Here is a 12,075-nt window from a genome sequence, read left to right as displayed (position 1 = left end):
AATCAAAGAAAGTATGAGAAAAAAACTTGCTCAATCTCAAATCTTAAAAAATATGATTTCTAGATAATTAAGATGAAGGGATTCTCTTTTCTTTCAAGCTATTTAAAATTTAATGAAAATTTTGCTTCCTAATCCACATGACTAAGCAACATACAATGTATAAGAATAAATATAAAATACATGTTAATACAACAAAAATGAGAACATGAATACCTTTTTCTTCATTAAATGGGTCATGAGTGAAATCCCAAAAGAATCTAAACAAGCATAGAAGATTCTACAAACAATATATGAAGGTAAAATTAAGATTAAAATCATAAACATAAATTCTTGAAAAAGATTTTAAAATTCTACATATAAAAGCTTTGAATCCTATAGATGCATTTTTACCCATGCAATAGGTGTGGTGAGTCAAATTTAGTATATATATATATAAGGTTTTATTATTAAACTTAGATGTTATAAAAATACTATAATTTGGTTATTTGCATCATATTATTATCATTGCATTGTAAATAGTAAGTTAACAAATATTAGATCTAAAATCATGAATTTTTCCTTCTTAAAATGCTAATGAATAATGTTTAGTGACCATCTAGGTAATCTGATTGCATCGAAATCTACCAACATCCCCCAGGGACAAACAATTCGACTGAAGCAGTTGCACTCTTAAATGGACTTGTATCAGCAAAAAAATTGGGCTACACAAACATACAAATTGAATGTGACTCAATCCTCATTGTTAATGCCTATATTACCAGACAATCTTCGAATTGGAGAATTGCATATATACCTAAACAAATTTGATCATTATTGGACTCTTTCAAAGAGTTTTATGTCTCCCATAGATATAGAGAGGGTAATAAACTTGTAAATTTGTTAGCTAACAAGGGTTGTGAGAACATTAATTTGGACTCCTCAATATCCCCCATTGACTTACATGACTTTCCAGACTTATTACAGAGTGCAAATTTAGAAATATTATAGAATATTGTAAACAAAGGGTATAGGTCAGCACAAAGATTAGCATATATGAGGATATGTGGCTTATCAAAGTATAAGTTTTAACAATCAAAGGTACTTCCTGGATGTTCAGACACTACATTGGTAGATGGACTTAAGATGACAATTGAATGGTTCATAAATCATCCAGATCGGTGGGCTGACAGTTCAAGTGCTTAGCTGCCACATTCGGCTTATTCACTAAGGCCCAGTGATTCAAATAAGGACTGGATTCCTTTTCCCTCAAGGAGTTTCTCTTAGAAACCTGCCCTGAAATTTTCTATTTTTAGATGCATTTGATGGATTGGACGTCTTCTAGGTCAGATATGTGAGATGTATGGCATTCACCTGCCCTATGCAAAACAACCTCAATAGCATCTGCTACATCCTCACAGTAGAGATAGCTTCAAACATTGGATCCATCTCTGGTGGTTGCAGAGTATGGATTTGTGGGTAGAAGTTGTGAATCCTCATGATCTCCCACAATGTCATCTTACTCAGTCTCTCCAGTCACCTCATCTGTGCTGACATGTATGTATCACCTGTTTTATCTAGTGACCTTGCAGACTTTTATCAGAACATGCATCCCATAGGTATTGTGCTTTGTGAATTGGAAACTATTTCCAAAGGAATTGTCAATGTGGCTTGAGATGCAAAATGCATGATAGTGTCAATCCCCTCCATATTTAGAAGAAAATTCTCCAAATCTACGCTTGCATTTTCACCCCTTACAAACTTAAATTTGGGAGATGACTTTGACGGCCAGAGCTTCTTGAGATTTGAGCAGTAGTTGATATCTTCTAACACAACAATTTTTGTATTAAGGGTACTTCCTCATTAGTCTGGTTGCTTCATGGGATGCAATGAATCCAGTTGCCCCAGTGATAAGATTAATCTGTGGCCTATAATACCCCGAATTTGTAGTTGTCCCCTCACCAGCCATTGTTTTCAGATATACTTTTATAAAGCCAGCCCAATGTATCTTCTGGTTCTGATCTTCCCATTGAGGTCCAAGCAACAAATGTAGAGATAGTGGAGTTGAATGTGGACATTTTCCCCTTGGATGGTGAGTAACCAAGCTGTTGGCTATTCTAAGTTCCATTGATTATACTTGTACCGAGGTCCCAATTTGACAATAGAATGCTTTGTTTAACACTTCATGAATATCTTTGTTCCATTTCCAACTAGTGGAGTCCTGCAGGATACACGATGCCCCCTTGTTCGTTTATGTTGTTGTAGCCTTTTTAAATATTTAAATATGTATATTATAGCATACTAGACATTAAATGCTACTTATTGTTAAGTTTAGATTTGGGGTAATGTATCACGAACTGGTAAAATATAAAGGCCATATTTTGGGGTTATGGAGTGATGAAATTGTAATTTGTAAGATTTGTATGCCCGCCAATTCTTTGGCCCATAGATTCATAGGTTGCTTTCTAGGAAGCTATCTTTTTAGTCTTTGGATTTTTGGGCTAGGATTGAGAGTTTTCTTGTTGAGTCTTTCCCCTAGGAGCTCTTGAACCAATGATAAAGGAGCCCATGCTTAAAGAGAAAAAGGATGATACAATTTCCACTATGAATGCAACTCAAGGAGTTAAACTCTTAAGGTGTGAGGTATATTACAAGGACAAGAGATAGTGGTATTGATTGATAGAGGCAGTACTCACAATTGTATTAATTCATTTTAGGTTGACAAAAGGACTTCAAACCATTAAACTGAAAAATTTAGTTTGAAATTGGCAAATGACTACTAAATGTCTTGTTCAACAAAGGTACAAAATTCAAACATTACAATTGGTGACTACATTGTTAAGAATGATTTACATGTTAAAGTGGATGATAATCATTGATAAGTACTCACAATTTTTCTAGACAATAAATTTCAAAATTAAGATATCTAGCAAGAGGGTGGTATTTAGAAGAATATCCAATGAAATGCTGGAGAACTCATGTAGACATGGATAGTTTGAATGGGACACACAATGCCTTATTTCCTCAAAGATTTCCTCAAAGATTTTAAGAAACCACATTAAGTATTAACACGAAGATCTACAACTGATCATGGATGAGAATAGTCTAGTTTTTTTATAACATACCACCTAGAAGGCCACCATGTAAAGGATACGAAGACACCATCAAATTAAAAGAACGGTCAAATGACAGCACCATACAAGCACATCAAGAAGTTTAAGAATGACATTAAGAAATCTATCAAGGAGATACATGACATAGGACATAGAAGGCGTAGTTTAAGATAATTGGATTTTTTCATGGTGTTGGTAAGGAAAATGGATGGAACCCTCCAAAGGTGCGTCGACTACCGAAACTCAAAAACAAAAAAGAAACAATCTGAGGTTTCTTGTGGGAAAGCAATTTCTAAGGAGTTGGAGACTATGCTATCCCCGTCCAAATTCTGAAACCAACCAAGCAAGAGGAACATTGTATGATCCAGGAGTTGCATTCCTAGGACACTTTCATTTTAGTCAGTAGCAAGAAATGGATCGCTGTCAAGGAAGGGAATAAACAGCTCAATTCTAGGCATGGATCATCTCACATTTAATCACTGTCAAAGAAGACACTACATATTGCATGGACAAGTAAATGGTCTTCTGCATAATCATTGTAAAGGAAGTAATATATATCGTCTCCTAAACAAGAGATTATCCTCTACCTTATTGCTTTTCAAGGAGGAGAATTCCAATCTGCATTAGTCGATTAACTAATTTCAAATTAAGTCATAGTGAGGAGGTACGAATTAATATTTTTTTACAAAGTTAGAATACTCAAACCTTTCATTAGACGTGAGGAGCAACATAATTAAGAATATCGCTGTCTCAAGAAAGAACAAATCAGATCGATCAAAGGGATGATTATTCAAGTTAATATTATGGACCATGGTAATTTTGATTTTCAAAACATTTCTAATAATTTTTATAAAATATTTTTTAATAAGAATTTAAAAACTTACTTATAGTTTATACACTTTAAAATTGTGATATACATTAGTTATAATCATATGATATCAATGTATATGATTTTATGATGTTTATATTTTTAAATAAAATTGTATATTAATTAGCATCTTATTATAAAATTTTCATGATATGTAGGGGTGACAATGAAATTGTAGGCCTAATTGTGAGCATATCTAACATCAAAAAAATCTACAACTCATAAAATCCAAGAAAAGACATAGCAAAATTAAGCAAAATAAAATAAAATTTAAACACTAAGGTAAAATTTATACAAAAATAAATAATAAACATTCTTCATACCATGTGTCTTATAAATATGTACTCTCTAGAGTATCATTATCTTCTTGATTTAAAGATATTGTTTTGATTGTATTTAAAAGGATGAACAATTGATTCAAAGATATCACTTCTCCATTGAGTCTCTTATTGCACAAACAACATCATTTACTGAATGACCTAACAATTAATTTCATCCATTTCACAAATTTAAGCAACTAATAGACCAATATTTTTTTGGTGTGATTGCTAGTTTTAATTGTTTCTATGACATCTAAGATATCAATTATTAGAAAAAAATTGGAAATATTATTAAATTATAAATTAAAAATCAAATCTAACTAACAATTTTAATTATTTATTAATTATAATTAATTATTTAAAATTATTCAAAAATAATTTATAATTTTGACATTTCAAATTTTTACAACATGATTTACATGATTTATTAGAAGTTGGCCATTTTATAATAAATACTATAAAGTTATAAGATAGACCCAAAATCATGAATTAATAAAAAATGTCATGACCTAGGCAAATAGAGAGAGTTATTTGTATAACTTATAGCAAATAAAGATGAAAAGACCAAAAAAAAATTGCTCCCAATTGATTTTTTACACTATATATTTATTTTCATAGAATTGTAAATTTGTTTGATGTTAGATATGCCCACAACTAGACCTGAAATTTGATATAATGATAATAAAATCATATATTGACATTAAATGATGATAACTAACGTATGTCAAATTTTCAAAGTGTATTTATGATAAATAAATATTTAAATTCATATTAAAAAAAATTAAACACTCTTATTAAAAATATAAATTACTTGTACTAAATATGAATTATAATTTATCAATAATTTTATTCATAAAAATTAAAAATAAAATAAATTTAATTATTTTTTAATAATATTAATTAGAATTTACTATTAAATACTCTTACCAAATATAAATTAGAGTATACAAATCATTTTATAAAAAAATAAAAAATGAAGAAAATTGTTATTTTTACAATATTAATTTACAATCTTAATAATAAAACGTTCAAGTGGAAAGAAACAAAAAATATCAAACTTAGTTTTAAATATTAAAAAAACTAAAATATTTTCAAATATTGTTTTATGTGTTGAATGGAGAGACAAACAAACTCATAACCGTGATGATTTCGAAAACAGAATTGAAGGTTCATTGAGGTCGCGGCTATTCTGGTTCCAAAATAGATCTTTCGTACAGCGTGATAGAGATGTGTTAGTCAATCGCAACCGTTTATTGCAAAATCGACAATGTAAAACGTATGACTAACACTCGTGTTAGTAATAGAAGATCATGAGTTCGTACAAGGCATCGAAGATTTTTTTCCACATACTTAAATTCAGATTTGAAGTGCTCAAAGAGCCATTAAGCAGCCATGTAAGGTGGTATTGATCCACCTATTTACAAGGCTAAGAATGCACAAGTAAAGAGTCAATTGAAGCAGAGATGCTGTCCAGACATTATAGGGTTATGAGGGAATAATACTTGTAGAGCAATCAGACATAACAACCAGATCTGTACGCATGGTCATAAGGAAGTATTCAGGAAGAGCGATTAAAGTTTGACAAATATTAAGAACAAATCATTATCCTCTTTAACTAATTACCAATACATTATATATCAGAAAACTTAGTCCCATACGAGTACATTATCTAAACCCAATCACACTTATATTAAAGTACACCAATCCAGCTAATTATCAGCTGACTTGCTTGTATAAGTTATTAGTTCATTGATATCGTGCATTATATTAGTATTTACTTTTTACGCATAATATAATCATCACATTGAATAAATTGAGTTCCATAAATGTGATTATTCTTGAATTATCTAAAGGTTTGTGGCAGTCATATACACCGTACTATCTTAATTATATTATTCCAATCTAATTCCCAATGACAGCTGTCTCGATTGTGTATACAAATAAAAAAACAATCTATTCAAGATTAGCTAAAATACCAAAAGGATCTACAAGGGACATTATGGTTGTATCAATGCTAGTAAACCTATTAGTTTGTGAAGGTTTATTATCGAGAGAGACAAGATATTATAGTAGGGACATAAGAAGATAGTGGAAGCATGTCCAAGTTTTGGAGTAGGATATAATTTCAAATATTTTGGCTTGTGAGGTGAAAAATGATGATGACAAAATATTGCAAAATCACAAAGATCCAACCACAAACAATTCTAATCCTACAATAAATTTTTTATCATATGTCAATAAAGATACCTAAGAACATGCAAATCAACAAATTGAACAATAATACCATTCACATGTGAAGTAGGGTTTGATCTCTATTGTCTGTTATTTCCATTGATCTTGTTTGATATATTTGCTCTCAGATTTTGTATGTGTACAAGAACTCAACAAAGATCAGATTGTGGTTGTGAAGTCGCTTGATTGAAAGAAGACTTGATAGATGCATTAGTTAGGGTTGTGAAAGAATGAGAGTACCATCTTATATAGAAGACACTTTAGAAAATGGAGGGATAAGATTAAGAGATGAAAGAAATAAATGGTCAGCTAGGATTAAAGTTTAGGTAGAAGAAATAATAAAATATGAAGAGGGGTAAGTAAAGGAAAATTAAGAGATAAATGCATGTGTCATATAGGAAAAGGCTAATGAATGAATGAATTAAATAAAATTTTTATTTAATTAATAGAAAAAGTGGGGGCAAATTAAATAAATAAATTATTTATTTAATTTAGGGAAAGATAATTTAAATAAATAAAAATATTTATTAAAATGAGAAAACGGCTAGAGGAGGATAACTGAATTAATTAAATAAATAAAGATTTATGTAATTAATAGAAGGCTTCGGCTAAAATAATTAAAAATAGATATTTATTTAGTTAAGTTAGGCAATTTTAGGTGTCTACACTTGGATATCCACCAAGGATCATCATTGAACAACAACACTAACAGTCCTAAATCTTCAAGTAGTGAACAAAGAAGCATAAATATGGGAGATATTCTAGATAGTGTGGATTGATTCACAACAAAACATTAAACTACTCAAGAGTGAATGATGCAATTAAGAGACATGTTGACTCAAACCATGATAAATAATGATAATAATCGCAATTAAAATAACAACCAAGGTGGTAATAATGGGCATACAAATGTAAATAAAGACAATTCAATCCATAATATAACTTCAAACCGATGTGTGCCTACAACATGTTCTAGACCAAATTTGATACCTACTTTCCCACCTAGGGTAGAGCATCTAGAAGGCAATGAACCTATGTTGGTAGGTTGATCAAAGGGGTTATTAGTCAAGTTAATATAGGGACCATAAACAAACGGATCAGCTCTGTTTAGAAGCATGATTAGTTAAAGTAATTGAAGAGACATGGTTGAGGAGATATAACTCCTCAATTCATGATCATCTCAAGATAACTTAATAGAGGATTAAAAATACCACCATGCATAAAAGATTTTTTTCATATAAAAATACATTATATATCAAAAAATTTAGTGTCATACATCAATACATTATTTGAACCCAATCACACTTATACTCTTGTGTGGATGTCTGAAATAGACTCACCATTATTCATTTTAAGAGTCTCGAAATCTGTATGAAGCATTTAGAGCTTCACCAATCTGAATTTATTAGTGCCTTTTTATCTTTTTGGGAGGATTTCTCAAGCTTCTTTGGCATAGTTAGCTACTACTATTCTAAGAAAAATAACCTTTGTCAAGGGGTAAGTGTGTTGGCATTTGCATGAAGATTTCATTGATGATAAGCTATGTTGTCATTGATGTCAATTAACCGGTAATGTTATTATAGTAATAATATCTTGTAATTGGTAGGAAGAGCTAAGTGAAAGGAAACTGTAACCGATAGGTAAGTTTGTGGACTAAACCAATATTGCAAAGTTTGGAGAGTTGAACTAGTAAACTATACCTGTTGTTTTGATAAACCCTAACCGATTAAGTTTGGTGAATTGGTTATATTGGTTTATGATCTGGTAATGAGCGGAAATGGTTATGACACATATGCATAATGTATGAAGAGTGTTTCAAAGAAATTTTGGCACTTTTAGTTAATATTTTTTGTCTAGGGAATGTGAAATTATATTGCATGTAATGCAAAGCACGTGATGAGTTACTAAGTTCGATGAAGCAATGATCAAGGAGAAGTCAAGGGTTTCTTGAATGACGTGTAGATATTGTTATTGAATCCAATGGTCATACTTGAACTGACTTGTTGTAATCTCTACGAGAATTAGGTTTTTTTTGTGTTAACGACCTAATTGATTTGTTTATAAGATCGATGAGTTGTTTTAGTTTAAGAGGTGGAAAAGTTGAATTGAGTATGTGATTGTTGAATTCGATGATGTATCTACAGTTTGAGTAAAGGAAGAAAGGAGCATGAAAAAGATCTGAACAAGCAAATGAAGTGCTATTCAAATAGATCAGCAAACTCCTATTGTTTTCTAACAATTACAAGAGTGAAATCCCCTAACCGGGTAAGGTCTAACAAGCTTGGTGTTATTCAACTATTCTAACAAGGTGCTCCATTAGCCTGGATTCTAAATCCTTTACAAAGGTTACTCCTCATAGGGTATTGCTTCTAATAAGGCATTATAGTCAATCCCTTAACCGGGTGGTCCCTAACAAGATCTGTTCTTATCAGGACTTTTTGTAAAAAATTTAACATGCTTGGCTCCTAATAGAGTGAACTTCAAAAGAGTTCAGATAGTTATCTTGTGAGTCTCATCTCATCGTGGTTTTTCCTATTTGGGTTTCCACATAAAAAATATTGTGTCAAGTGGTGAATGTTTTTTTGGTTATGTTTCTATGATTGATTTTCTTAAATACTTATTTCACTTTGATAAGTTATGTTAACCGGTAACAAAAATATGAAATGAGGTTTTACTTATGTCAGTAGAAGTACTTGGAAGTTTGTGAGTTACAAATTGTTTACTGTTATCCATTGTAAACATTCAATCAGTTTATCTTGACAGTTTTATTCTAACAAAGATATTGCATTGATTGTTGTATGTTTACTTGACAAGTTATTTTTGAGATTGGTAAAGTTAATATAAGTTTTTCTATCTACTGATTCACCTCCACTCTTAGTAGTTGACTGGATCCTTGTTATTTCATCATACCATCAATTGGTATCATAGCGTTTCTCAAGTCCTCTAAGGTCTAAGCCTAAGAACTTGATGTAAAGATCTTGTAGATCATGATGAAGAAGGAAGGTCTGAAGTTTAATAAAGAGAACTATAGGATATGGAGTGACAGAATGAAAATTTATATCAAGTCATAGAAATCAATACTAGGAACATGTTAATATTCAATATGTTGCACCTACTGGGACTATGACTGATGATTAAAAGAAAGAGCAACTAGAAAACAACCTAGCACTGGAGGCTATTATCAGTTCTTTGTCTGATGTTGAATATGTTGATGTCCATGGTTTTGAGACTGCACATCAGGTATGGAAGAAACTTGAAGAGATTTCTAGCAGTGATGAACATGGGAAGATTTCCAAGGAAGAGATTCTGAGAGGGAAGTTTGGTGACATGCGGATGGATGAAGGTGAGAATATCCAACACTATGGTCAGAGGATAAAAGAGATAGTGAGCAAGATTAAGAGTGCTAGTAGTAAAATGGATGATGCCATAGTAGTTAGTAAGGTGTTGAGAAACTTGCTACTAGTCTATGCTATCCAAGTTGCAGTCATTCAGGACCTAAATCTATCGACAAAACTAAGGTAACCCTTGACTCCATCATTGGTAAGCTTACTACTTTTAAACTAAATGGTTATGATGGTAGCATTCAGAAATATGAATAAGCATTTAGAGCTTCTATTTCTAACCCATCTATGAGGAAAAGTAGAGATCTTAGTCATTGTCATGAATTTAGATCCAACAGAGAAATTGATGATGAAGATAGTTTAGTCAAGCTTGAAGCATTGTTGGCTAAGTAGTTGCCAAGAGGTACCAATAAATATAAAGGTAAATTAACTTTAAAATGTTTTGCTTGCAACAAGATTGGACACATAGCTTCTAACTTTCCTAATGGTGATAATGAGTAAAAGAGAGACAAGTTCAAGAAGTACAAGGGAAAAGGAAAAGGAGATTGTCTTATTGAAATTGATGGCAGTGTCATTGATGAGGAATCTGATGGTGATGCTAATTAAGATATTGTGTTTGTAGCCATTAAAGAGAAGACATCTGATCAGAAAGCTTTAGATTCTTGCATGGATAATTCTGATGATTGGATCATTGATAGTGGTTGTTCACACCACATGACCGATGACCAGAGCAATTTTTTTCTTTGAAGGAATTTGATGGCAAAGTTGTAATATTTGGTAATGACTCACCCTACATGGTTAAACATAAGGGAAATATTTCTCTTAATGGAAAGAGTAGTGCAGATGATGTCTATTGGGTTGAAGGTCTAAAGCACAATCTTTTGAGTGTTGCCCAACTCAATGATAGAGGATACCCATTGGAGTTTAAAAATAATATGTGCAAAATCTATGGGAGCAAAGGTGAACTGATTGCGATCGGCAAACAAACTAAAGGTAACTTGTTTCACCTGAATCCTAAAGTCAGCAACTATTTAATTGCTAAAATAGATGATAGTTGGATTTGGCATAGGAGATTTTGTCATATAAATTTTGATAACATTGTCAAAGTGAGTAAGTACAAGTCAGTGAGAGGTTTTCCTTAGTTGGACAAACTAGTTAATGCTCTATGTAAGGAATGTCAATTTGGAAAGATGACATCCTCAACTTTCAAGAGAAAATCTTTTTTAGCGGAGCATCTACTAGATTTGGTTCATACAGACCTATGTGGACCAATAAGGACTAAAAGTATTCAAGGTGATAAATATTTCATGATCTTTACTGATGATTGCTCAAGGATGATGTGGGTCACATTCTTGAAAGATAAAAAAAAGGCATTCAGTAAGTTCAAGGCATTCAAGACCTTAGCCGAAAAGGAGAGTGGAAAGAAGATAATGTGTTTGAGGACTGATCAAGGTGGAGAATTCACTAGATATTGTGAAGAGAATGGTATCAAATGACAACTTTCTACACCAAGGACACTACAGCAAAATGGTACTGCAAAGATAAACAACCGATCAGTTGTTGAAGTTGCTAGGATGATGTTGATACAAGGAGGTGTAGAAAACACTTTCTGTAGAGAAGCTGTCAGCACAACTATCTACACAATGAACAAGATTTTGGTAAAAAGAGGTAAGGACAAGACTCCTTATGAATACTAGTATGGTAGATCACCTAATGTTATTTATTTCAAGATATTTAGAAACAAATGTTTTATTAAAAGATGTGACTATATTAGAAAGTTTGAGGCTAAAAGTGATGAAGGTATATTTCTTAGTTATTCCACCAAGAGTAAGGCCTATAAATGTTTTAACAACCAAACAAAGAAAATCATTGAGAGCGTTGATGTTTGAGTGTATGAGTATCCTGAATTCTTAGGGGAAACTAGTGTGGAGAGAAAGGATAAAGATCCCTGCATTTTTCTTTTAGAACCATAACCTATGAAACCTAAAACCGGTAAAGCAAATACTCATGTACCAGTTCAATTGGAATAGGTAGACTCAGAAGAAGAGGATGATAACGAAGAAAATATAGCTGAAGATAATTTTTATGTTATTCCGAGGTATGTGAGACTCAATCATAATCTTGAACATATTATTGGAGATAAGGATGCTAGAGTGCTAACCAGAAGAAGAGTCAGAGAAAATTCTTGCATGATCTTCACTATTGAGCCTAGAACTGCTAAGGAA

At 31.8% G+C, this 12,075-nt stretch overlaps 1 protein-coding gene across 1 annotated transcript in view; it reads left to right on the top strand.

Annotated features, from left to right (window-relative positions):
• The window catches only part of LOC131045396 (U-box domain-containing protein 33), a 54,732-nt gene that overhangs the window by 22,659 nt on the left and 19,998 nt on the right, over window positions 1–12,075 (top strand). Inside the window, exon 10 of the mRNA XM_057978982.2 lies at window positions 11,881–11,948. Coding sequence (XP_057834965.2) covers window positions 11,881–11,948 — 68 coding nt within the window. The remainder of the gene's footprint in view (window positions 1–11,880; window positions 11,949–12,075) is intronic.

This window comes from Cryptomeria japonica, chromosome 4, assembly GCF_030272615.1.
Source record: "Cryptomeria japonica chromosome 4, Sugi_1.0, whole genome shotgun sequence".
In the NCBI taxonomy this organism is placed as follows: Eukaryota; Viridiplantae; Streptophyta; class Pinopsida; order Cupressales; family Cupressaceae; genus Cryptomeria; species Cryptomeria japonica.
Note: the sequence above shows the minus strand (reverse complement) of the source record. Positions and strands in the feature narration are given on the sequence as shown.